Source organism: Mastacembelus armatus, chromosome 16 (assembly GCF_900324485.2).
Source record: "Mastacembelus armatus chromosome 16, fMasArm1.2, whole genome shotgun sequence".
NCBI classification, from domain to species: Eukaryota; Metazoa; Chordata; class Actinopteri; order Synbranchiformes; family Mastacembelidae; genus Mastacembelus; species Mastacembelus armatus.
This window is the reverse complement of record NC_046648.1, coordinates 16,463,092-16,490,251: the sequence shown is the minus strand read 5'-3', so window position 1 is coordinate 16,490,251 and position 27,160 is coordinate 16,463,092. Positions and strand designations below refer to the sequence as shown.

The 27,160-nt window shown below is 39.5% G+C and overlaps 3 protein-coding genes across 3 annotated transcripts; 1 reads left to right on the top strand and 2 right to left on the bottom strand.

Moving 5' to 3' along the window:
- Window positions 1-363: 363 nt before the first annotated feature.
- On the bottom strand, window positions 364-2,877 carry cdc42ep5 (CDC42 effector protein (Rho GTPase binding) 5). Its single transcript, XM_026317649.2, has 2 exons — window positions 2,725-2,877; window positions 364-1,943 (listed from the first exon to the last, which is right to left on the bottom strand). Exon 2 carries the CDS (start codon window positions 1,939-1,941, stop codon window positions 1,036-1,038), a length of 906 nt encoding a protein of 301 aa, XP_026173434.1. The 5' UTR covers window positions 1,942-1,943; window positions 2,725-2,877; the 3' UTR covers window positions 364-1,035.
- Window positions 2,878-4,976: 2,099 nt separating this feature from the next.
- Window positions 4,977-14,357, top strand: leng8 (leukocyte receptor cluster (LRC) member 8). The gene is made up of 15 exons (XM_026316946.2): window positions 4,977-5,325; window positions 5,720-5,852; window positions 5,950-6,093; window positions 6,297-6,374; window positions 6,705-7,134; window positions 7,438-7,603; window positions 7,684-7,854; window positions 8,084-8,326; window positions 8,414-8,575; window positions 8,750-9,044; window positions 9,266-9,367; window positions 9,455-9,523; window positions 9,623-9,752; window positions 9,848-10,055; window positions 10,140-14,357. Exons 1-15 carry the CDS (start codon window positions 5,285-5,287, stop codon window positions 10,300-10,302), a joined length of 2,535 nt encoding a protein of 844 aa, XP_026172731.1. The 5' UTR covers window positions 4,977-5,284; the 3' UTR covers window positions 10,303-14,357.
- A 1,354-nt stretch (window positions 14,358-15,711) lies between these two features.
- On the bottom strand, window positions 15,712-27,083 carry rbfox1l (RNA binding fox-1 homolog 1, like). The gene is made up of 12 exons (XM_026317609.1): window positions 26,676-27,083; window positions 21,611-21,847; window positions 18,591-18,770; window positions 18,425-18,478; window positions 18,247-18,339; window positions 18,081-18,150; window positions 17,912-17,971; window positions 17,677-17,812; window positions 17,542-17,581; window positions 17,375-17,442; window positions 16,956-17,037; window positions 15,712-16,866 (listed from the first exon to the last, which is right to left on the bottom strand). Exons 1-12 carry the CDS (start codon window positions 26,760-26,762, stop codon window positions 16,822-16,824), a joined length of 1,152 nt encoding a protein of 383 aa, XP_026173394.1. The 5' UTR covers window positions 26,763-27,083; the 3' UTR covers window positions 15,712-16,821.
- Window positions 27,084-27,160: the final 77 nt, after the last annotated feature.

The following is a 27,160-nucleotide window of genomic DNA, read 5'->3' as shown; positions in this document are numbered from 1 at the left end:
GGAGAGACTTCCAAAGAAGAGTCACAGGCAAAGCTGGTGATTATTTTAAAATCCCAATAGCAGTTTTATTATTTTCACTGTAAACCTCATTAAACCACAGGTCATCGTGTTTAAACCAGCATTTTACAACAGATGAGCATAATGACATCTCCCCTTTACAGCATTATGAAATAAAATACTTTTTCAAAAGCATTATACAAGCAAAAAACATGTACAAACTTCACAGCTGGTCCTTATTTAAAATTTGACCTTTAAATCCCATGATTGTCTTAGTGTTTTAGTATCAGTCCAACCCCAGGAGACTTTGGTAGGTATGAAAACATGCAAAAAAATAACTGCGCTCAGAAAACAGATCTGTTTTGGTCTGAACCACAGAGACACTGTCAGATTTGGAATGTGAGTATCACAGGAATTAACTGTACACAGGAAAACTTCATTTTCTGGCAGTGTCTCTGCGATCCCCTGTAAAACATTTCAAATATGTTAGACATTAAGAGAAGACATGGAGACGGTAATAAACATGCAATATGTGAACTAACTATTAAGACACTGATATAGCACAGGGTACAATAAATGTAAGCATACATTTCCCTTCATGGCACTATAGCATAAAGCCCAGTAAACACAACATGTGTTGTGTGCGCTTTAAATGACCACATAGTAAAATTAACAATCCAAGCATTATTCATTTCTCCTGAATCAAACTTTCCACTGAGCATCAGTTTCATAGCAAAGCTTCCAGGTGAATGAAACAAATCAAAGTGCTACAAAAGTTTCACTGTATTAACCTAAATAACATTTTTTCTCTTTCTGATCAAAATGACTGGCAAATCTGTTACCCTTGTAGATACAACATAAAATGTCTTTTCCAGTTGAGCAACATCGTCTGATTCCTGAAAATCCAGTTTGCATTTAGTTAAATTATTTTTATGCCTCCCATTCAAATGATACTAAAATGATGAGATACGGATTCTACAGTATACTTGATTTACTCAACAGCAAAGATATGTTTTCAAGGGAAAGCATACCTATCTCCTATAGACCAATTTCATCATCAAACTCATCTTCAAATGTGTAGCCACGTCCTCCTTCCTCTTCGTCCTCTGAATCAGTCTCTGAGTGGTAGCTGTCGACCCTCCTCCTGTCCAGTGGGGTGACTCCTTCATACTCTGAGCTATGTGATGAAGCAGGGCTAGGTGGCAAATCTACTTTGTGATTGGTGAACATAGTTTCACCTCCACCTATTTGGCTCTCGCCCCTCTCAGCTCTCACTGGACTGCGATACACCTGCAGATTCTCATCATGAAGGTCAAAGCCTTGACCCTCTTCCTCCTCAGATGCCTGGCGGGTGATCTCCTCTCGTTTGTCACTGAATCTCACTTTTGGCCTTAACCCCTTTGCCTTGAAACTATTCCCATCTGGTATTCTGTCGTCTTCCACCTGGCTTTCATCCAACCCAACCAAGTCCTTCCCATTAAGCTCATTCTGCACACTCATAGACATCTCCATAGGCCCTTTTCCCTGCTTTGGTTCCACTGAAGATTTGGGGGTGAACACATCCTCGTCAGTGGGGTCAAACCCCAATCCATCCATCACCCCTAATACATCTCCAAGCATAGATGGGCCTAGGTCCAGGTCCAGGTCTAGCGTGAAAGAAGACACTGACTCAGAGTGCTGAAGCTCAGAATTCTCAGGACTTCCTGGAACTTCTGTATAAAGATCCCTGTGATTGACTGACACCCCTTGATCAGAAGATGGCATGATCCCTGGACTCCCCAGGTCAGGGGTGGCTGGAGCTGGTCCAAGAGTGGACAAGAAGGAAGTGTCCCCAAAGGCATCACCTCCCCTCCCAATGTGCATGGTGTGGCGAAAGTCACCCAGTGGGGCTGAGATCATGGTGTGGTCCAGGCGAGAAGCCCGGGATGATTTGTGAAGGGGCATGACTGTAAACAAATTAGAAGGGGGGGAGGGACGAAATTCAAGGGTGAATTATCATTTATGCAAGTCTGCACAGAGTGAATGAAGTGACCCTCTGAACAAGGAGACATTATGAACAGTGTGCAAATGAATACAGCAGTCACAGTCAAGTAAAAATTCCACCATGTTGTGCATTATTCTGGAAAACCAATGAGCCTTTTGGCAGTCGTGTGGCTGTGAAGGCCATGCTGAGACTTGTACTTGACGCACACTCCTGCAACGCTAGCACATACTTTTCTCTACCCTAGAGTGTATGTGGACAAAATCAACACTGTAGATTTCTCTACAAAATGCTGAATCTATAATCCAAAAGACCCTGGGTTGTGCCTTGGTGATCATAACAAAACTACTCCTCAAAGCAACTATTTAATTAATAATTATTACAGTAGGCATTAAGCTGCCTTAATTGTTCATTTTATACATCATACACTGCAAATGTATATAAATGTATGTAGCCATTTGAGAACGTGTTCCCAAAGTTTGTACATGCGTGTATGTACGTGAACTAGTTTGGAAGGGGAGGGGGCTTACAGGCCTTGTGCCAGCCCACTGGATTGTCTAACAAAAACTATTGTTTATTATAAAACATGTGAGTTAAATTTATCATTTCTGAGTTATTGCAAAACCACGCAGAGGCAAGCGCTTATTGACAAAGCAGTGATAGGAGCGTTTGGATCAATGTGAAACTCATCTTATCAACTGACCCGAGTGCGCGTAAGCAAAAGCCTCAAAGTATGGAAAACTTACTTTAACGCGTAAATTCTGCTCTTTGGTTGGCTCCCTCCTCTGTGTCCAACTTTTTCATCAGGCTTTTTGCCTCCCTGAGTCCCTCTCGACTTTTCCCTCGCTCTTTTTCTCGCCGTCGTTTGTCTGTGTGAATTTTCTTTTTTTTTTCCAAAGGGATGGGCACAGAGTGAGGAAGTGACGCGACAATAATTGAGGAGAACTGGATCAAAGTGCCGTGGACTTTACCAGACGCTGTTAAACATAAACGAGACTAACAGGGAGCTTTCCTCTGGTTGCCTCTAAACACAGGGCTTTATTAAATTTAAACTTATAACTGCGAGAAAAAGATTAGGCTGTTGATAAAGGCACGGTGGATAACTGGAAGTTTGGGGTTATGTATATAAACATCCACTTAAAAGTATCAAACAGTAGTCCCAAGCACAAACAATTATCAATTGATCGTTAGTTTTGATATTTTAATGATATTTGTTGAGAATGTAAAAAAGAAAAAGCAAATGTGTAATATGAGATTAGTACTCTCTAAATGCAGTAATTCGGCAATCAACAACCATTTATATTGTCAAGATTCCTCAAATTAAATGAATTTGCCTATGTTTTCCCTATTATTACATACTTCCTTCCAGGAAACATAGAAAACAAAAAACTATAAAGTAATATAAAGATCTACATAGCTGTTTCTATGCTCTCCTGAAGTCTAAAAAGACCAGAGTCTACCTGAAAAACTGAACTCACATATTGAAAAGTCTGTGTGTGTGTCTGTGTGTGTGTGTGTAGGGAGGAGGAAGGTGGGGGATCTTAATGACAGTAAACCAAACTCATTTCATGTCACACTGAAGTTATGGGCTTCACTTAAATTTGAAATATAATTTGGCTGCATTTGATGGAATGCAGTCGGTGAAATCAAACCCCATGTGATGCACCAACAGCATATTTTAAAAGGGTGTCATTCTTGTCCATAATAAACCCACATCCATTCACTCAGAGATATAGTTTGTCTTAAATCAGTTAGGAGAAAACCAGAATTTTGGTCAACAAGGAGAGGAAGATGCTTTTTGGAAGTCCATGGCTTTCTTCAATTAGTTAGAGAAACACAAGTATTACCAAATCCAGGTATTCAGTGGTGGTGCATAATGAGTCATTGTCTGTGAGAGCTTGTCACAATGGTCAACATATTTGTGTGGTGATGTACAACGAGACAACAATGGGCACAAACAATTCATTTAGCGCCACAAGGTTTTATTCACTGTGAGAAACTGACTGGAAATACAGTTAATACAGCATTTTATTCTTCTAAAAGCTGCACTGCTGAAATTAGATTATTATTTTTTAATGTAAATTTAGGAAGAAGAATTTGGGTCCTGATGTGCAGGATTGTGGCATTTGCGAAGATTGCAGTATTAAGAACTAATATATAAGACAAAAGAAATAAAATGCCTGAGTGTTTTGTTTAATTTGATATTATAGTGACCCCGAGATGATTTCGTGCTTAACTTTTTTAATTAATTGTTAAACCCGTGACTCACAGCTACTGTGAAACAATATAAATATTCCTGAAACTTACAACAGTTGCAAAAATCATTTGCACTCCACAGAGACGTCCCTATGATTTGGGGGCTTAAGTGTGGGAGAGACTCTCTGACAGGAAAATACTTCCTTCTAACACACACACAATGACACAAACACACATCCTGCAGCTGTGTATGCTCTGCAGGAAGGTAAAGAGGAAAGTATATGCTAAGATATGATCTTGAAAAATAAAATGGTAAAATAGTAAATAGTTAAAACATACGATGAGTAGGTAAAATGATAGGTAACCTCCTACATGTGGTCACTCATAATAAAATAGTTGCTCAAATAGTGTCATGTTGAAAACACATGATCTAACATGATTTTGAGATTACCTTTTAGAGATTAGACATATTATATTGATATTGACAAGTATTATATTGATGGTAAACAGAGTCCGGTAAACTTCTTTCCCCTGTCCCTGACTTCAGCTTCAGTGACTGTTTGCCCTGCGTTTCGTCTGTCAGGCACTGCAGTCCCGCCCCGTTGTTTCTGTTGGACTGATAGATTCATAAAACTAAAGCTACGATATGTTTTTGTTTGGTGACGCTTCTTGAGTGCCGGTACAGACGCTGTGTGTACATCCGTGCGTCTCATGCACACCCATGGGTGCATGTCTTGCCTGCGAGGATGTACTGTGGGTAACAAAACCCATTTATACCACGGTGAAACGTCACTTGGATGATTTCACTTATCTGCCATTTTGTAAATCCACAGTCTGGTCAGACGAAGTTGGTCGTTAACCAAAACGGAAGCAATTATGCGAATGTTAACTTAAATTCCTAGTCTACATTTTCGTTTAACGCATATTAAAGCTTGAGGTGTTAGGATAGTCAGCGTTATTCGAGGCAATCTAGCCGTTTTTCTGGCTGCCGTGTTGGACTTCATCTTGTTTGTCTTCGCTCTAGCAGGGCAGCTAAAGCTAACGGCGTTAGCCTAGCCCCTCGCTAGCAACTAGCTTAGCTGGCGTTAGCTAACGTAAATCGGTGGCGAAATGGCGGCCAACGCGACACAAGCAACCCCTACAAATAACTGGTACGTTGCATTTTATACCCACAGAAATTCTACAGACCAAACCATTTAGTTACTAGAAATGAACTATCTGTTGGCACCCACACTTTACCGTTAACTTGCGTAACTAACTGCTTTGGTTTTTAAGTTAACCAGGAGGTTTAATAGCGCTAACTGGTAGAGGGGCTCAGTGAACGTTTGCAGAGCATTGTTTTATATGCAAGAATAAAATACAATATTAAGCATTTTGGAATAACACAAAGCCGTTAGTATAACGTTGACATTTGCTTTGAATGTCACGTTTAGCTAAGTGATAAATTACGACAGTTACGCATACATTATCCTGGTCTACTTGGTTTGGAAATTCCTCTCTCATTTCAAAAATGCCCCTGACTAAATGTTGGTGGGTTGATGGCAGGTCCTATGGTGCTGTTGGAGAGGGGCAGGTTCATGAAAACCCAGAATGGGAGAAAGCAAGACAAGCACTGGCATCCATTAACAAGAGTCAGAGCTCTGCTAAGACTCCTCAAGCCAACCGGACCACTGCAGAGGTGTGCCTTAATCTTTTTGTGTGTCTCAAGTCAAGTCTTCTCATGCGTTTGAGAATATAACGATTGATATATGTTGTGTACATTTGTGGCATTTCAGGCTGGTCAGTTTCAGACAGCAGTCACTGACTCTGCAGCTGTCCAGCAGCAGCAGCAGCAACAGTACTATCCATGGTACCAGCAAACTCAGCAGCACTATCCTGGATACACATACCCTTATAACTACTATTACCCCATGGCTGCAGTGAGTACAGATTTTTTTTTTTCTTATTAATATATTACCTTACTGATTAAGAGAAATGTGATGCGTTCACTGCCTTGACACTGTTAGCTGCAATTGTCTTGTAGCCCAAAATAACATCTCATGCTGAAGGATTAGGATTATGTTGCACGGTTACACTTGATTACAAATGAAGAGTGACAACACAGCATTTTTTGCATTTCCAGTATGGAGCTGCATATCCACCTAGTCAGTACGGTGTACCTCCAGGGCCTTATCCAGGAACTCCAACTTCTAATGGACAGGTAGGATGCATGAAATTTGTAGTTGTTTATAGACTTACATCTATCTGGCTTCTGATCTCATTAATTGTCAAAAACCAAACGCACTAGAGCCATACAAAGTAATGTCTGATTCACTGGAAATGCTCAATAACCCTATCAAATGTCTTTAAAAGTTGTTTTGTAAAATATTATATGGTTACAACAGAACATTTAGTGAAAGAGGTGTTGGGTATAATGCACAGCAACTTTATTTTCTAAAGATTTCTGTAGCTTCTGGTAACTTCTTATAAAAGATTTATTTTTTTGTATTGCTTAAATAGATTATTTTTTTCCCCGTCTTTCTTTTCATAGCCTCCTCCAGTGCCTGGAATGGAAGATCAGTCCCCCACATACTCCTCTCAACCACAGCCTCCTCCCCCTGCTACTCCCCAGCCACCACAGAGCCCGACCACCTCAGAAAACCCCCCTCCTCCACCACCCCCACCAATTCCTCCCCCACCCAACTCCCAGTATCCCCCTCCTCCATCACAAAATGCATACAGTGCCAATAACTCCATGACATATCCACCCGGTGACCCCAACCAAATGCAAGTTTACAATCATTCCCAGGGAAGGCCCAACTATGCCCAGGGCTTCCAGGCCCAGAACACCTATCAGCCTTCTCAGAATACCTCTCAGCAGCAACAGCAAACAGGCCAGTATGTTTCAGGTGTAGGCAGAGGAGAGGCCAACAAAAACAAAACCCAAAAACAAGGGCAGCAACTGTGGCACCGCATGAAACGTAAGTTTTTCTTTTTTTTTTTTTTTAATTGAAAATAATATGCTTTAATTATCGTTTTAAGTCCATCTTCTAGATTTTTTGTGGGTATCATTGCTTATTCTTTGCACATTACTTCTTTTGCTGCTTTTCTCAGTATTTGCAGTAATAATTTGTGCATTATTAGTATTAGGAGTATTATCATATGCATTAATAACATGCTTGTTTCAAACATTGAAATTAAGAGGGACATTACAGACCAAAGCCATAAATCTCTGTTTTGGTTCTGTTAGTTTTTATTACTTAATTATTTTTTTCTTCTTACAGAGGCACCTGGGACAGCTGCTGTGAAGTTTAGTATTCCCAAGAGGCCCTATCAGGTTCAGTGTTCTCCAGTGTCCAATCAGGCTTTCCCTCCAGGTGAGCAACCATCAGGATTAAATCCAACTCCCTCTTCTCCAGCTACTGCCAATGCAGGAGGCGCTCAAACACGGTGAGAACTCAAGTGTGTTCACAGATTCTGTCTTTTTTAAATCGTGAATCATATGTTGACTAAAAATGCTTTCTTTCCAGACCACAGGATTGGCCCCAAGCTATGAAGGAATACGTACAACGTTGTTTCACAGCTTGTGAAACAGAAGAAGACAAAGATCGGACAGAGAAGGTCCTAAAGGAGGTTTTGCAGGACCGGTTAAAGGATGGTTCTGCTTACACCATTGACTGGACTCGTGAGCCATTGCCAGAGTGAGTTTAATAGGGGCTTAGACTTGTCCCTATGCGAAATATCTATACTTAGGTTTCTTTAAGTCCGGTAATTGTTGGATTTAAACTTGCAAGACTTGATGATGCATTTCTTTCCTCTCTACAGGAGACTGGTTACTTGTTGATCATATTGTCCACAGGATAAAGACCCATTGAAATATGAGGCTTTTTAAAATTTTATTTTATTTATTATTTATTTATTTTTTTGTAGGCTAAAGGTCAAGCAGTCCCGTTGGGAAGCTGTTCCGCCCCAGAGAATATCAGATAGCTCAGCTAGCCATGGTGTAAGCACAGCAGCTTCAAGAGGCAGGGGCGTTGGTCACAGATTAGGCCACTACAGGAATATATTTTCACAAAGGAGTCCATCTTCTAGTTCTTCCCGTTCTTCCTCCCGCTCACCATCCCCCTCCCATGGCCGACACAGGGACCGCAGTAACCAAAGGCACAGACGAAGGTAAGATGCTTTACTCTACCTTTTCTTTGGTCACTGCTGACACTCCTGCACATTTGCTTTCTAAATGTGTTGTCTTTTCACTCTCAGTGACTCTGGCTCACAGTCGGATAGCAGCATGTCCAGTGACCTCCGACCTCAACTCTCAAGACGCAATCAAAAAGGAGCACGTGGTCGTGGTAATGACAGGGATAGAGGGCGAGGAGGTGGAGAGAGAGGACGAGGAAGAGGAAAAGCCAACAGAGGAAGACGGTAAATTAATAAATATTCTTTAAAAACCAAAATAATGTTGAGCCATTTAACTGGGCCCTAAGCTCTCACTGATCACTATTTTTGTGGAAGGCTGTGATAAAAGGAAAATATTTGTTGTTTTTAGTACTATGCAACAGAGATAGCATGTCAATCCCGTTTTTATTATTCTACCAGAAACACAGAAGATAACAGTGCAGTCGTTGGAAAGAAGAGGAAAGGTGGGAATGCCGGTATGGATTTTCATGACCCCAACAAAGAAGCCAAGAAGCAGAGCAGAGCAGCTCGTTTCCACAAGCAGCTTCGTTCAGAGCCTCTGGTTCTCTCCATCAATGCCTTGGACCTACCTGACGGAACACAGGAGGGCCTCAGCTGGGAGGACTGCCCCATTGTGGGAACGTGTCAGGACATCACCAAGTCTTACTTGAGGCTCACGTGTGCCCCTGACCCATCAACTGTGCGTCCTGTGCACGTAAGTTGTTTTCAGTTCTTGCTGTAGTTTTATGAGTTTGATAATGTTTTTGTGTGTCAGAGATATGTGTCAATCTATTTGAAATCATTCTGGTGTGGAGATTCTAAATTGATTTTGTTTTTTTCTTTGTGGAAAAACATGGCGGAGAAGGAATTTTGAGTATGCTGTGTGTTTTCTGAACATTTGTATCATGATCTATTTCCTAACTTGTTCACCCTCAGGTATTGAGAAAATCTCTGCAGGCTGTGAAAGCCCACTGGAAAACCCACCAGGACTATGTGTATGCCTGTGAACAGATGAAGTCCATACGGCAGGACCTCACGGTTGGTAATCTTTATATAGGTTTGTCTGATATCTACTTAGGTTGTGTGTTTTGTTTGTTTTTTATTGTTTTCCCTGTTATTGTGCAGGTCCAAGGAGTTCGTACTGACTTCACTGTGGAAGTGTACGAGTGTCATGCACGCATTGCTCTGGAAAAGGTAAGTCTGTTTTTCTCTAGAATAGTAGTATAAGCTAAAAGTGACATGACAACAGTATGTTCTTTTAACTCCATTTGAATATTGATTGCCTGTCTTTAGGGAGACCATGAAGAGTTCAACCAGTGCCAGACCCAGCTGAAGGCTCTATATAAGGAAAATCCTTCGGAGAATGTTGGAGAGTTTACAGCATATAGATTGTTGTATTACATCTTTACTAAGAACTCTGGAGGTATGCTTGCATATTGCACAACATATTTTTTTTTTCTCACCCTTGATATGTTCTTCTTCCATATTTTAACCTTGGCCATTCTTTTTCCCCTCTAGATCTGACCACTGAGTTGGTGTACTTGACCCCAGCTCTGCGAGAAGATGAGTGTGTAGCTCATGCACTTGCACTCCGGGCTGCCTGGGCATTAGGAAACTATCGCCGTTTCTTTAAGCTCTACCTTGAAGCCCCACGCATGGCTTCATATCTTATTGACAAATTTGTAGAGAGGGAAAGAAAAGTTGCACTTCGAGCCATAGTCAAAACGTAAGTCACCTTCCAGAAAGATATATGCACAGATATTATTTGAAACCTGTATGCTAATGGATTTTGTGTTTTGTTTGTCTGCAGGTTCAGGCCCGATTTGCCCGTGCAGTATGTGCAGTCCACTCTGGGCTTCCCTTGTTTAGAGTCCTGTATGTCCTTTCTTACTGGGCTAGGTGTCACTTTCACTCCCTCGGACCCTAAAAAGATAGACTGCAAAGCCAGCACAGCTTCTTTGGCTGCCTCCTGAGGGGGTGGAGGGGGCTAGCACAGTGAAGGGAGACGCTAAGGGACCATCATGGCTCCTTACATATTTAATGCACTGCACTTCAGACACTTCAGTCAGTTTGGACAGAGTAGTGGCAAATTAACACCTATGAAAGATGCACCAAGAAAGATACATGCTAGTATATTCTGTTGCAAGATCTAGATTTCAAATGCAGATGTCATTTTCTGAAACTCAGAACACTTTTAAACATGAGGGATAATGTTTGCACACTCCATCACTCAGATATTGTAAGTTAGCCCACTGCCCAATTGTCTTACCACATTTATGACACCAGAAACACAAGTAAACAGTTTAGATTTGAGATTATCATGTAGTCTCAACAACCAAGAAGTCATACAGCACGATCAGGAAAGCACTCACCCTCATGGTTCCTCTTCCTTTGCCACCATCAGATGTCAAAGCTAACAGTGTTCTGTTGTTTTTTCCTTCAAGTCAACAGCTCGAAGACCTGAAGACTCAAGCCTTGTCAATCTAAAGGAAAATGTAAACAGCTCTGCTACAAGTCATTTATCCAGCTATTTGAAGTTAAGCCTGAACCTGAAGCCGGAATCGGGCCAACTTTGCATTTCCGTCCTAGAGACTGAGATGACATGGTAAGAAGATGCTGGCAGTTTCTTTGAAAGAAGAAGAGGTGGTGGTTTGTATGTCCAGCCCTCTATCCATTTCCTCAGTGTCTGCAGTTGGGTGTCCATCCTGTTCCTTGTTCCCAACCGTATGGCTCATGATAGTAATGGACTAAAATCTAAAGTTTCATCCCTGATTGAATTAGGTAGTATTCATTTGCCAGTCACAGTTATGAAATGATCGGCAAGCACTGGCAGAAAGATGAGCATTGACTTTGTATAAAGGATACAACCAAGTGTTCTTCATCAAGGTTATATCTTAACTCCATACCCTGGACGTAGCACTCCATCTCCAGAATCAAAGCATCCAGAGGCAGATAGGGAATCTGCTCCAATCATCCTGACAGAAGTTCCTGCCAGCACCTGGAATCGAGCACAACACGTTCAACACAGCAAAATGCTGCGATGAAGTTCCTCTCTCATCTGGGTTAACCATCTTGACATCATCAGCTGTTACTCTGAAGCAGCATGGGCATCTAAGCTGCCATCTTCAGGTGTAGGTGAATTCTGCATGGTGGATTATCGAAGGAAAATGTGCTGCTTCTACTCAAAGGAGTAAAGAGTGGTTTGTATGCTGTACCTGGCTCTGGTGTTTGCAAGCTGGTAAGCGAAAGGGACTTCTCTGGATGGAGGTGGATGATGGCACAAGAGATGTTTTCTTACTTCTGTGATAAATGTTTTATATCTTGTGTTTTTGGACAGCAGTATTGGCCTTTCTCTTTACAAAAGGAAAAATTATGGCACTGCAATCAGTTTTATGAAAACATTCAAATTCATATTGGACAGATGAATAAAATGTCCAAACAAATTTGGTAAAGTGCTAAAGTAAGATACCAGAAATTGTACTGCACAGGCACACGCCGCTGTCTGAATGTCATATGATAAAGTATTTAAATTAAAACAGACGTTTTAAACAGATGTAGACAGTACTTTAATAAAAGGATATGCAAGTTGAGTGAAAATGCTTTAATGTCCATTTATCCAGATGAAATTAAATAAGTTCATAACATAGAAATTGTAATTGTAGCTTCACTGTATAGAGGAAAGTAAGAGAAGTGGTAGTGGAGTTGTAGTGGTGTTAGCTTTCTGCTGTGGTGTTGCTTCCTCCTTTTTCAGGTGGTTTGTGTGTTTCAGGACCTAGGCTAATGGTGATTGGGGAAATATCTTACAACTAATAGTCATTAAACATCTAGTAAAATAAACCCTAACCAACAGAATCTATGAGCCTACAGGCATATTCTATAATTTGGGCCCTTATATAAAATAACTTTTTTTTTTTTTTATTTCAGCAGTATTAGTTTAGTTACCACTAGAAATAGTCTGAGGTATTTAAGACTGGTGTAACAGACCATAACATGAATGGATGCAGACTTAATGAACAATCTACATGTTAACCTGTCTACAGAGTATATTTTTGTAAATGCTGTATGATATTGCTGTGATTTCTTTTCAGTTAGTGCATAGGTTTGGTTTTTTTTTTTCACACATGGGTAAGTGTGAAATTTTGTTTTTCTGGGTTTTATAAAACCCTTAATCCCTTCGTGTGAATATGTAAACATAAATATAGACAGGTCTGATTTGGATTGTGTGTCATGTCTTCATCACAATGGATAAAGTGGAAGAGGTGATAATTGACAGTGGTAGTTTTTCTCTGGCACAGCCTGAAAATGTTCTAATTCTCAAACCAAACCTGGATTGTTAAACCTTCAGACAAAAAGCACTGCCATGTTTGTCACTTACCTATTTAGTGGCAGAGAACAACTTTCCATCAAGTTGACAAATTGCTATAAAATTGGATCATCAGTTTTGTTTTCCAATCCTCATTATCAACCTTTTATTGTATGCATTTTGTAACAACAGTGATCTGACATTTTTTCTTTCTTCCCTCTTCATCTACCTGATCCCTTGTCCTCTGCTCTTCCCTCCTTTCACTTCCCAAACCTCTCTCACACGCCACCAGACCTCTCATTCTTCAGCCCTTAGTACTGCTGCGTTGCAGGAGCACACGGAGTGATAAGTGGGCGCATCTCCTCCAGACGCCAGCCGGAGAGAGTGAATTGTGAGCAATCAGTCTTGGTTTGACCCAGTCAAGTTGAAGCCATACAGCTGATTAAACACATGGGAGCCTTACATGATGAAATGTGGAAAATGTTTATCTGCTGCTTATGTGACTTGCTGCTAACACAGTTATTCAAATGTTTCTCTGTGTAACATGATGCTTTAGTTTTAAGCAATGTTTGACTATTGAACAAAGTCACCATTTACTCTTTTCTGTTTGTCCAGATGCATTTGAATGTTTTGAATAATACACCTACAGTTTGTTAGTCAAATGTTGCATTGTCTAGGTTTTTTTTTTTTCCTTTTTGACCTAGTTTACTTGTAGTTAGGAGTCATTTAGATTATGTTTAGTTAATAGACATTTCATTGTTAGAGTTGAATTAGAGCCCACTTACAAGAGTTTTTCCCCTCTTATCTAAAGATGTGTCTGGACATACAGAACATAATGTTAACCTCAAAATTCATCTGCCCTTAGTGTTTTTTGTTTTTTTTTTGTTTGATTGTTTGTTTTTAATTACTTTTTTTACAATTTAGGCAGATTTTTCATTATTGACATATCCTGGTGTGTGCTCCCATGCTAAGAATTACCTTTGGGTTACTTCACATGTCATGAGCTTGTTGAATGTGGTAGCTGCCATAGAATTGTGTAAATGTAAACTTTTTACACAGGGTTAAGTGTGTACATCTGATGTCTCAGGTTGATACAGCCTAGGATGTTTGCTGTATTTTTACTTTTTCTTTTTTAGAAGAAAATCACCCCTGGCAACTAACAAGACTTTTTTTTTTTTCAATGCTTTTTCCTCTAATGCCCAAGTCATGTTTTCAGTATTTTTTGCTCCCATGTTACACTACTCCTCCATCAGTCTTTGTACCTCCTTCCTTGATATTTCACACTGGAAGAACTCCCATGTCTGACTTCAGCTGTGTTCATTTCCTACTTTCCCCTTTTAACTCGTTTTCATTTGCATTTCTTTGTTCTTGCTTCTATATTCCCTCCCCTGCATGCTGCCCTCTCTCCTCTCTTGCCCTCTCCTACAAACCTTTAACCAGTATTTCTTCTCTTTTCATTCTTCTCTTTTCTTTCTGTGTTGAGTATGTTTGTGACAGTTTGCCTTGTGCAGCTTGTCACTCACTAGTAAGTATTGTATTGCATCTGCATTGCTTTAATAGTCTGTTACAGCTCACTAACAACTGAAGGGTTATCTGCAATGCAATCTCCCGATCTCCATTTCCCATGGCTCTACAGATGATATGATAAACTGCCATGTTGTAAATATTATGTACATTTTATCTTTTGAAAAAAAAAACCTAATAAAATTTAAATATAGAGTGTTTGTGTGATTTTTATTTTTTTTTTAATATACCTAATATAATTTTTATATTTTGTGATTTAAAGCTAAATAAATGACATCAGTCAGGTTTTTCATGATCTGTTTATTGTGAAATGTAAGTTTGGAGTGAGAGGCACCTGTGACACATGAAACATGAGCTCAGCTTGGTTACTAGATGACTTGGAGTAGTTTTTCTTCATCTAACTGGGACATTTTAACAGATTTGAAGAAAAGAAATTTGATTTAGTTAGTAGTCATTGGAGCAGTTGGGTAGCTACTGTTTCATGGTAAAAAGAAAACATTTAGAGAAGCTTGAGTTAATGAGGGAAAGAATTTACAACAATTAAAAAATGAATATAGAATAACTACATGCAATCAGTAAAAGGTACAGCAAAGGACAGAATCAGTAATAGGGGAGTAAAGGACAAAACAGCAGGCTGAGAAGTGCAGTGAAAGAATGTTAAAGCACTAAAGAAACAAGCTAGTTTAATTTGGGTATGAATTTTTCGGCCTTGTGCACAAAAAAGGAGGGGGTATCCAACTTAAATACTTATCAGATTTCTAGTGAACTAGTCTGTCGTTTAGAAAAAATGATTCAAAGCTACAGAAAAAAACAGAATAACTACTTAGGATAGAGAAAGGACTACAAATAAAGCTCTCGAAGCATTAGAATTACTCAAAAGGCAGAAAGTAAAGGCAAAGAGCAAAAGCTAACAGGACAAGAAATAAAGCTAGATCTATACAGTATAAAGTAAGAAGAAGAATCAGGCATCATGCAAAAATAGAAACTTAGAGTGAAAAGATTTAAATAGTTTAAAAAACAACCAGATACAACAATACCTATCACTACTAGAGGGAAGAATAAATAGAAACTTAGAATAAAAAGATATTTAAATAGTTTAAAAAACAGAAAGAAATAAGTAAACTAGGTAGAACTATACCTACTACTACTAAAGGGAAGAATAAAAGCTACTGAGTAAAAAAGGTAAGAAGGTGCAGAGAAAACAGAAGAGGCTAAATGTGCTTTCAGTGGTGCAGAGTAGGAAAGAAAGTCCAAGAAAAAAGAGCAGCAATAAATTACTAGAAAGAGAAAGAAGTGAAGAGAAAACTGGAAAAAAAGTCAAATATAAAATAAAATAGAAGAAAAGATTCTGTTTCGGCTTCTCTTTCACCTCTAATGGAACCAATCCAGAAATATCCCCAGCTAAAACACAATATGTGTTCACCTGTTGTTTCATAGCCAGTTACACACAAGTTCCTTGACAAACAAAGCGCCCAGAAACAAAAAGCAAAGTCCAGAAGGTGAAGAGAGATAAAAACAGATTGGAAAATGATTATAATCAATAAAGAAGAGAAGAAAAGAGAGAAAACAGTTTTATTTAGAGGTAACAGTCAAACACAGCAGCAGAGAGTGCAGCAGAAACAACAAGGCCAAGAGGAAATGATAGACGCAAAGTCATTCAACAGTTCTGAGTGAAGGAGGAGAGAAAATACAGGAGAAAGTTAGGCAAAGGGTGAAGCAAGGCAAAACCTGACACCACTTTGAACAGACTAGAGTAGAACATCTTAATTTCTGCACAGTGAGGCCTTTCATCTTCAGTTGTGTTGCAAATCTTCCACCAAAAGACCGCTTCTTACTGCAGTTCACAGTGGTGAATATATAACTACGTGAAGATAAAACAGGTAGCTCAGTAAACAGAAACAGAAACCAGACTGTGTTAGTTTGGATTTATGGACAGAAACATGAAAAGGAAAAGCAAGCTCTGCAGAATCAAAGATCGCATGTCAGAGAGCGATCAGTGATGAGCTAAAAAAAAAATGTATGAGAGGTAGATTGTTAGAAAAGGCTAAAAACAAACACAATCCCAACTACATCCTGACAAACTTTAGTTCTGCTTGTAATAATGATACCAGTGTCACAGCTGTCTCTCAGTCGACTGCAAAACAGAACAATGATGCGTCACCTCACTCATATGCTCCCACACTCACACACGCACACACACATACACAAACACACAGATTTAACATCAACAAAAAGTCATTTAACATTGCACAAAATGTTCTTTTTTGTAAGTTTGAAACTTGATAAAATCCCAGATATTATTCACAAAAATCATTCTCACAGTATTTTGTACCAGATATCTTTCTGTACTGTTAGCCACACCCCAACATCAGTTTCCTACTTTAAATACAGAATTCAGAGAAGTCCAAAATCAAATGTCTATATATTAACATCCTCTTCTGTGTGCTAAGGATTCATCAGTAGAGTGGACAGTAAATGGGTCCTGCAGTATTTACAACTTGAGTCTGTTTAGTCTCTTGAAGAAGAGGTTGTGACGGAGACAGGAAGCAAAATCATTTCCACATTTCCAAAATTTAAGGATCTCATAACCTGTCCTGTCCTGTCGGGCATCAGCCAATCCCAGAGTTCAAGAGAAACATCGCCCCCCCCCCCCTTGCCGGGCGTCTCAGTACGGGGTGAAGCGGTTGTACCCTCCTCTGTACAAACTGGCCTGTTGACAGAAGCGATAATTCCAGGTGTCACAGCAGATCTAACAAAACAACCTTCAACTCAGGCTGTGTGTGTTTTGACTCAACTCACCATTGTACCAACGCCATATGTTGTTGTTGGTCCAACTGAGTGGTGATAGGGGTCTGCAGCTGTGGCGTAAACCCGTCCGTATCTGGAAAGAAGCATAAAAAACCGATGTTGCAGATGTCACATAGCATGTCATGATAGCAGCAAGGCCATAGCCAGGATTTCATATATGGTGGGTCCACATTGCCCTCCACAAGAAATTCTAACAACCACTAAAATTCATCTAGACAATGTTATTTATTGCTCCTAACACAATGAAGCCGTTTTCACACAAAAATACTACATAGTTTCATTTTATATAGAAAATGACACATTTAATGTAACATTTAAAGATATGTGTAAAAAACAGATACACAAAATACAAAAAATCATGACAATTAGATTAGATTAGATTAGATTAATGCCTGTGTTTATCTGCGTACCCATCACTGTAGGTGGCTGTGGCAGCAGATGCTGATTGGGCCACTCTATAGGCTGTAGGGTAACCACCCTGCAAAAACAAACAAATAAAGAAAGAAATCAAATTAAATACAGCAACAAAAGGCAGTTCACAGATCTTAAAGAATGTGTGAAATGTGCAGATACTTACATAGAGTTCAGCTCCATATAGTCCGTCCTGATACACCACCCTGATTAAAGTGAGGAAAACAATTATTAAATTATAATATAATTATTTTTGCACTGGATCAAGTGAATTCTGGCTCTTAGATGGAGTGACCGTTACCCAGGGTAGGCAGGCACAGCAGCAGGTGCGGCCGCAGCAGAACGAATCGTGTTGTAGACGGCTCGGCCCCGACCACGAAGCGCAGAGCCCCGATAGGCCAAGGTGGGAGTCGCTACAGGGTACGGGAAACTGGCAACTTAAAGAAGTGAATCAAAAGCATTGAATTAGAAGTGGTAATTGTATGGCACTGTTGTTCTCATAAGAATAATGAATAGAGGCTTTTTCTTTTTTTTACCTGTGTAGAGCTCAGGTGCATACATCGCCCCCATAACAGGGTTAAGCTTCCATCCAGAAGCTGCACAGAAAGAAAAAATGGGAATATACTCCTCTAGTCTCCTCTAACAGTAAAAGAAAACTAGAAGCTCCCTGAGTCCTTCAGCCCCTAAAAATGAAATGTTTCTTACTGGAAATTTCGCCATTCACTAGAGGTGTCTGGGGCTTCTTGGTAACTACTCTTGCAGTGGCATTATTAACCTGAATAGGCAAAGAACAGGAAAAATCAGTAATAATAGGTACTTTATCTAGAATAGTAAAATGGAAACCATGAAACAGTGTCAAAAGATCACTTACTTCAATCTTTCTTCCTTCCACAATCGTCCCATTCAGCTTTTCTCGAGCTCGGTCAGCCTCAGTCGCACTTTCAAAGGTGACAAACCCAAAGCCCTGCATGTTTGTATGGTTAGATTGTTTATTTGTTTCTGTGTGTTCCTATTAGTTTCAGCTCTGATAATGTTTCAGTGATGCTCACCTTGGACCCTCTCTCATTGAAGATAATTTCTACATCAAGGATCTTGCCAAATTGCTGCAAGTGTCAGATGAAGTTTGGACAGTGATCAAATATATACCAAAAAAAACATAATTTATAATAGACTTGTGCAATAATGTGTGTTTCAAAAGTAAGGTGGATTTTATACCCCGAACATCTGGCGCAGGTCTGGGTCTCTGAAGCGGAACGGGATGTTGGAGACATGGAGGCGCTTTGGCTGGGCCTTACCTGGCCCCTCTTCCTCACTTCCACTTCCTGTTCCACCCCCTGAAGACACCGACACACTCAGAGTTTGGGGGTCAGAGGTCGCAGGGGCCAAAGCGTCCTCCTGACAGTGAGAAATTATGAAACAGGAGGAGAGGAAATGCATGGATAGAAGAAGAACGGACAAGAAGGAGGAGGATGGGAATGAAGAATGAAAAACAAAAAGATGGAAAACAGATGGAGAGTGGAATGAATGGGATGAGATGGATGTGAAGAAAAACAGGGAGAGGGCATCAGTAGAAAAGCAAAGAAAGAAAAGGAAAAAGAGCATAAAGTCATTTCAACAAATTCAACTTTTGGAGAATTCCTTGGTGTAAAAATTCAGCTGCGGAAGCATCACATGGCATTAAGCAAAGATCATTTTCATGAAGTCAAGTGATCCAAACCAAAGTTCACAGAGCATTCAGCAACCAGTGATCCTTCTCAGGCAAATGTGAAGAGGCGTGAAAAGGGCTCCATTTTAGTGAGGCGTCTTTGAATACATGCCTGTAGGAGAGTTGCTAAAGACTAATGCACTGAACACTACCAATAAATGTTATCCATCTGACACTAACATTACAAAGGCTCACTCCAGCTGTGCCAAAGAGGGTTAAATAAAGTCTAAGCTCCCCTGAAAAACAAAGACGGCAACGTATTAAAGCAGTTGTAACAAAGTGTATATAGAGTATATTTAAAACCACTGGTGTATTTAACTCATTAAAAAGGCCCCATGCAGAAAAATTCAAGGACTAATGTGGCAAAAATCCAGAACATTCACTATCCCACAATGCACCACGATGCTAGTGTGTGTGTGTGTGTGTGTGTGTGTGTGTGTGTGTGTGTGTGTGTGTGTGTGTGTTCAGGTATATGCATTTGTTGGTTCGACTAGCATCACTTTGCAAAAGTTAATAATTTTATAAGACGACAGAATGAGTCTAAACAGGAAAATGAGAATGAAAGGTCTGCAAGAAAGGCAAACAAAAAAAAAAAACAAAAAAAAAACAATGCAGACAGTGAGCTTCAGCAGTGAGAGGAAGAGAAGGAGTAAGAAAAATGAATTTAAAAGCAAAAATAAATAAATAAAATACTGTATAATGTAATAACTTAAACTCTAACTTGGGTATTAGTGTTCTAGTACCAAGAGGCAGATAAAGAGTGGGAAAGGCCTCAGTGCAGCAATGAAATATAAAATGAAACTAAGATAAACAAAGCAAAGAAGGTGTGCCAAAAGCTGGAAAAGAAGGGTGATGGGGGCAGCCAAAGAGGGGAAGAGTTTAAAACTCCACAAGAGTCAGTGTAGGGTCAAGGTGCTGTTTTTCTGCCAAAGGTTAAAGGTCACGTGTCAAGGGGCATAATTAATGAGTGGGTTGTGACGGAAAAAATGTACAGAGATATGTTCACATGGTGGAGTGTTTGACAAACACATAAACGCACACAGGCCACTTACACTACACTGGCTAGTTGTGGCTAACTACAGTAGACAGCAGACTGTCACATCCACCCACCCACACACACACACACACACACAACAGAAGGCTAGAGGGGAGACAGAAAGAGGGGGTTGCGTTGGGTAGTGGTGTCTTGTCACGATGCAGAATTGTGTTTCTGGACCTGAGCGATATTTCAGAGGGGGAAAGGGGGGTCATCTGGCCAGCCTCCCCCTTTTGACCCCCTGCCTCCATGGCGACGTCTCAACTTTCCCCGAAAATCAGCACGGACCCAAGTATGTCAGGGGCTCTAGTAATAAAATATATAGATGGGGCCACAAAACACCATTGATGAGAGGAGGAAGAGAGATGTGCTGCAGCAGCATGTCATAGAGCCAACCTGCCACACAGATCAGCCTACACACCTTCTGTATATCTTCATCAGAGTGGATGTTTCCATGCCTGAAGATTTGTTTACTGTATGCTATATCATTCTCAAAGCCCTTAAAACCTCAATGCTACCAAACAATTTGCACCTGAATTTCGTATTTAAAACACAAAATTTTATTTTGGTCAAGCTGAAAATGCAATGTAAAGTAATAAACGTGTTTCCATATGACATATTTTACAAAAATATAATCTCATAATTTCAAGAATATTCCAAGACATGATTCATGAACCAAGAGAAAAGTGATGGTTGCTGCACTAAAATTCAACAGAATAGTTAGAACATAATTATAAAATGTAGAACTTAAATTTTACACTGTGTTATTATATGACTCTATTGCTATTTTTCTTGCATTGATGAGAAAAGGGCTTGTTATAGTTGAAAAAGTGGAGCTATATTTTTCTGCTTATGTAGATAATCTATAAAAATGCATCAACTTTTTTAAAGTACAGAACTTGACTAAAATGTATTACCTCCCACCACTGGAATTAATCTTGCTGCAGGCTTCTTAAACACAGCAGTTGTGTTTTGTAGTGTGATAAATTTACATAAAACAAACATTTTATTTTATCACAATTATTTGCTCTATAGTGCACAGTTAGTGCCTTTTATATGAAATCAGTTTTCTAAAATATGCAAACCAAATAAATGATCAAACACACCATATGTACATCATTTATGCACTTCACTTGTTAATATCAACACAGTGTCAGAGCTATAATCTAAAAATGTCCTTGGGTTTCTAGCCTGCTACATAAGACACAGGGGAGAAGGAAAAGTGAGGATTTATTTTCAACAACAAATCCCCTCTCAGCTGTCTCCTCACTTTGCTGTTCTGAGTGTGAGCTGCATTCCCCTACATGGACATAACAGCGGAGGTGGGTCTCTAAATATAGAAGGAAACTGTATCTGGCCATGTTTTTCTGATAGCACCTACTGTATGGAAAGACTTCCTGTGGCAGCAGGCCTCTTGTCACATTAACATCTTGAAGATCATATCTTATTGAGATATGATGTGAATTCCACAACAACTTCCATAACTGTTCTTACCGTGGTGCTGGATGTCAGAGTGTCTGGCCCTTCATGCTGAGGGCCCTGATAGACTCTGAGCTGGGGATGTTCGGCATACTCTGAACTCGCATGTGCAGAGCTAAAGTCAAGAGTTTGCAGCCTGCCCGCAGGTGTTGGTGGGCCTTGACTTGGCGGAGGGTAAGGGGGAGGTGGAGCATAGACCTGAGGCAGGGCGGGGTCGCCGCTGCCGGGGCCGGCCTCCTGGGAGGGGCCTCCCTGAAGAAGGAAGAGAGCGAGACAGAGAGAAGTTAGGAGAATACATCAAACACAAACAGAACAAACTAAAAACCTGGTACCAATATAAATGAAAGGTCAGAAAGGTTAAGTACAGTTAAAAGGTAAAATGAGACAATTACTGAAGAAATCATCCATCAAGGGTTTACAGTTGTCTTGAATTCAGTCTGGGATAGTGAGTTCTTTCATTTCTCCTCAAACTATTCAAAGTGTTTGGAGCAGAAAACATGAACGCTAAGTTTTCCATCTCTGCCAATACACTACTGTCACACAATACTGTGAATTGCTTGCTTAAATATTAAAAACTATTTTGACCTCCAGGCAAATCACACCATAATAAGAATATCATAAAATGATATGTCCGATTGGACTTGACACAGAAACATTTGTTACAAACTTGGAATTGGTTAAAAGTATGTATGTATTAACTAAGAAGATTAAATAAAACAGTTGCATTTTGGGATCTGTAGTATCTGGTGTATTTGTGTGTGTAGCATCAGTAGCCTATATCCCTGTATGTGATCCAAACTAATGAAAGTGTGATGCTAAGTCACTAGAGTGGCTCCTTAAATAGCACATCTGCTCACTAAGCATAACCTCTGTGCTGTACTGTGCAGAAGTTTTAGGCCCTTAGATGTTTTTAGATTTATATCACTTTTGCACAGTATTGTATGTGTTTTAGAACAAGATGTGTGTAACTTCTAGTACAATTACTAAAATGAAAAGGATCTATAATAGCTAGAGCTGAAATGATGGTCAATTAATTGATTAGGCCTGAGTAGCTGATTTATAACTTATTCAGTTTCAGGAGCGTATAAGCTTCTCAAATTAGGGACTTGCTGTTTTTTCCTGTTTTAATGTACATCATTGTAAATGATCAGTTTTATGATTTAGATAAATGAACACTGAGCTCTAGAGGATTATATTCCTGTAATAATCAATGACGAAAGCCCAACAAACAGCTATCAGAGAGTTTAGGTTCAGACTATCACAAAATCCTTTTCTTCAAATGGCAGTATACTTCATAAACCACATTAACAGCTTCAGTCTTTGAGGAACAGTCACAATTAAGCTGTAAAATTTAGAAACATAGATTCAGAAAGAGCACAGAAACAGAGAGGAACAACAATCCTATACAGCCTTAATACAAGTGAAATGTCCAGTTAAAATCTAAAAGCGTTGTCTTACCCCTTTACTTGATTCCTTGATCTCTGCTGCATTGTTCAACAGCTGCTGCATGTTTTAATGCCAGCTAACCACCCGCCCACCGCACCATAAGTGCTGCTCATCCACCAATCACATCAAATGATTGCCAGAGCAAAAGGGACTGAGAGGGGCACACCAGCTGTGGTCATCTGTAACTGTCAATCACCCTCCTCACACCCTCATGAACACACACTCACCATAGATCATAGACAGACCTCTTCTCTCAAGATGAGATATTTCTGAACATAAATGTGCCTTCAGGTGGAAGACACTATATCACTCTAAAGGTCTCCTCTAAGAATACCATGTTTAAGAGGCCATTACATTTTTATTACTTTATATATTTTAAACAATCCACCCTCAACTACATACCAGTGACATTAAAATATCCAAATGTTATGTGGTTTGTTTCCTTTAAATAGTTTAGGACTCTGAAATCATTTCTCACTTACAAACTTTTGGTTTCTCTTTTGTTCTGAGTGACTAATAGACAATCTGTGTTATACAACATAAATGCTGCTGAAAATCCCCCCATTCTTTTACCAATTAATATTTATGACTTCATGTTCATATGTTTAAGAACCATAAACACTGAAACAACACAGATTATAATCAAACCTAACTCAAATAACGCCTAACTTAGACATTTATCTGACAACTGTAGTTGCCACTTTGCAGATCAAGAGTTCTCATAAAATACATGTTTATTAAATTCTAGCCAGTTTGTCAGGAAAATGGTCAGAGCATTTATATGTATATTCCTGACATTTGTCCTAAAACGTTTGATTTTAGTAGAATGTGATCCACCCAGAACATTCATAACAAATAAACAGTGGCCACCGTGCCAATCCTCCCAAAAAGAACCAATACTATTGGTCCTAAAGTGTTTTTCTTATTTCAGGGTATTTAGCTATCAGCCTACATTTAGGGCCAGAATTGCAGAAGAATTGCTTGCTGTCTGGTTGAATATTTTGGTTCTGCCTTGTTGGTTTTATTTTGTTATAAACAAAATGTAAACAAGACTAAGAGTCCACAGCCATGCTAACAGCACTGTAAACTATACTTGCAGCTTACTAAAATTATCATCCTAGCATACTAACAACAACAAGGTTAAATTGCTGCAGGTGTAATGCTTATGAGCTCAGTCTAGTGTTTGTTGCTAATTGGCGTTAATCATAAAATACACCCAAAAATGGTGAGAATGTCATTGGTTTTGCAGGTATTTAATCATAAACTAAAATTTGTGACAAATTTTCAGATGAAACGCCAAAGTTATTACAATTATTATTATTATTATTATTTTTAATTCTGTTGATCTCTAACAAATACCATGGCAATCCACCCAAAAGAAGTGCAAAATTTCACTGAAATCCACAAATGTGAACCTCATAGTAGCACTAGAGGAAAAGTCACGGGATCGTGAGCGCCAGTGTGATTCCTGCTCTGTGGACAATGAATGGCTGTAAAAAGTTACATAACAATCTGTCCAAAAAGTTTTTGTGAAAGTGGTGATCAAAGTGGTTGACCCACCAACTAACACTGGCATCCCTTGAGCCATGACGCTAGCCATGATAACAGCGTCTGACTGTCTCGCCATCCTCACAGATAACTATGAGCCAAAGAAGTGAAGATAACAGAATCTACTAGATATCACTATCTGTCCCTTGTCTCGGTTTACATTCCCACAGGCTGTAACTACAAGTTACAGAGCCTGATTCAGTATCACAGCGTCAGCAGGCCTACACAGGCACTGTGTCCCCTCTCCGTCTTGCAGGGGTTTTTTTTGCTGTCCATTTGTTCGTTCTTTCTCCTGCCTCCCTCCTCAGCTGTCACTTTGTGGTCAGAGGTCAATGGCTCTGAGCCAGGTGGCTTCTGGAACAGCTGCCACAGGATTTAAACACAGACAACACAAACTGCAGATGTGGCCTTTTGGTGCTGGCCAAGGTACAAATGTTAGCAACATGTAGCTTATTAACTGAAACTTAATATTCCTTTTTCCATCCTGCCTCTTCTTAATGAAAAACTATATTTATAACTTTCATTACATAGTTCATAATGAAGAAAACACTTGGCATGTAACAGTGACATGATATATCCCTGACAAGGGTTTTAACCTAGGCTGCTGCAGTTTGAAAAATGGTTGTCTCACCACAATATTTCTCTAAAGAAATATGCTGCACTTCATTCACACAAATGCTGTTTGTCTAAACCACCACTGACGCACTCCAACCTTGAAAATACATACTGAAAATACGTAAGGCTCAATCAATTTAATTAAATTAATTGTAGCTGGATTGTATGTAGAAGTATCTTCTTCTCACAGCATCTTTGTAATAAAAGAATGCAGTTGTACTTTTCAATGAAATACTCCAGTACTACTTCAGATTGTCCTATATTTGTGCCTGAGTCATGCCTGATTGTGCTGGAATATAACATTTTTTTATTGTCGTTCCAATGTGAACAAACTAATTCATAAAGACTTGATCCCCTTTTAGAAGCCCTCAAAACTCAGTGTCCTCCTTACCTTGGATTTACTCAAACCCCCAAACAACTTCCCTTTAGACCTGTTTAGTCACATTTCCCAAATAGTCAGGCATTCCATTATTTGTTAACATTATTATGTTCATTTAATGTAGAAGCTGCAAAATACTCACTATTTAAATATACAAAAGTAAACACAAGTGCACAGGAGGCAGGTTTCACACCTATTTTAAGAACAGTTAACTCCAGAAAACAAGATAAGTGATAGAATCTACTCCTGTGATTATCTGCTCAGGAAAGGAGGGCTAAAAATACAGCTGGTGTGAAGCACAGTGACAAGGTAGAGAGATACCAGATGCATTGTGGTATTAATGGTATGTCAGGGGCACTTAAACACACACACACACACACACACACACACACACACACACACAGACACACAGACGCACATTTATGATGTAGCCTGCTGGCAACGCAGAGCCTGGGGTATTACAGATAACTACTCATGTGTCCTTACTAATAAATAAATAAGATCTTTCGCAGCCAGTGTACGTCATCAGGCCGATTTGATTTGTCATTTTCCTAATAATTAAATCAACACTAAACTGAGTGTGACTCATTGAGTCAAGGGAATAAAGGCTGCTTGGTGTCATTTGGTTTTTTCCTTAAATTAATTTCTAATTTGAAATAATCTAAAGCAAAGATGATCAGAAAAATTAGTTTCAGCCATGTTTAAGCATAAATGCTAAAAAAAATAACTGTCATTTTGACAAATGTGAATATTTGATTATTTCCATTATAGTAAAATTACCCTTGGGTCATGGATTCTCCAGATAAAACAAGACATTTTTTTCATGTAAACTTGTGGCTAAGAAATGGTGATGGTCATTCTTAACGTTCTGACACAGAACTAATTAGTTAAAAGATTAATCAGCAGTTAGACAGTAAACTCATTCATTTTTATTCAAATTATGGCACATCCTCTTGCTTATTTTCTAGCCCCGAATCCTGAGTTAACTTTGATGGAGATGCCTGAAAGTCTGCACTTTTAATGATGCAGGTTTTTGAAGAGCAGCATTTATGTGAGGCTTTTGAAATACAGAGCAAATGAAGGACAGTTTACCTGAACTATGCTGGGGTAGCATGTGGTTGTCTGTGGATACACAGGGAGTCCATAAGGCTGGAGGATCACAGTGGGTGAGGAGAGCATAGCCCAAAAGCCACGCGCAAAGAGACAGGGAACAGTGGAAGACGGGAGGACAAGGAAAAGGAGAACAGGGGTAAAGTAAGGGTACGCAAAGGAAGGCAGGCAGTCGGGCAGGAAAACAGAAGAAAAATCCCAACAGGAGAAAAGAGAAGATCCAAGAGGGCCAAAGAAAAATAGGTTAACAATATTTAACCTTTCAGATGAGTCTAACAAGAAAATACTATAGAAATCCACAAAACAACTGATGTCCTGTCCAGGAAAGACAGGATATAGACCAGTGAAAGAGAAAGCAAGTGAGCTTCTGTGTCCATCAGTTGATCATGCTGCCTGACAGACAGAAACACATGCTCAGGGTCCCATTTCAGAGTTTTATAAATAGTCACCCAGTCCTTCTCTCTGAG

What these genes read in the sequence shown, in the direction of transcription:
- cdc42ep5 (XM_026317649.2), bottom strand. Translation starts at nt 1,941, where the DNA reads ATGCCCCTTCACAAATCATCCCGGGCTTCTCGCCTGGACCACACCATG.
- leng8 (XM_026316946.2), top strand. Translation starts at nt 5,285, where the DNA reads ATGGCGGCCAACGCGACACAAGCAACCCCTACAAATAACTG. An exon ending in CAACTGTGCGTCCTGTGCAC is followed by an intron (nt 9,045 to 9,265) that starts GTAAGTTGTTTT and finishes GTTCACCCTCAG; the next exon opens with GTATTGAGAAAATCTCTGCA. An exon ending in CTTTACTAAGAACTCTGGAG is followed by an intron (nt 9,753 to 9,847) that starts GTATGCTTGCAT and finishes TTTCCCCTCTAG; the next exon opens with ATCTGACCACTGAGTTGGTG.
- rbfox1l (XM_026317609.1), bottom strand. Translation starts at nt 26,762, where the DNA reads ATGCTCTCCTCACCCACTGTGATCCTCCAGCCTTATGGACTCCCTGTG. An exon ending in GCTGTGCCTGCCTACCCTGG is followed by an intron (nt 17,582 to 17,676) that starts GTAACGGTCACT and finishes CACTTTAATCAG; the next exon opens with GGTGGTGTATCAGGACGGAC. An exon ending in ACAGCCACCTACAGTGATGG is followed by an intron (nt 17,038 to 17,374) that starts GTACGCAGATAA and finishes GCTTCTTTCCAG; the next exon opens with ATACGGACGGGTTTACGCCA.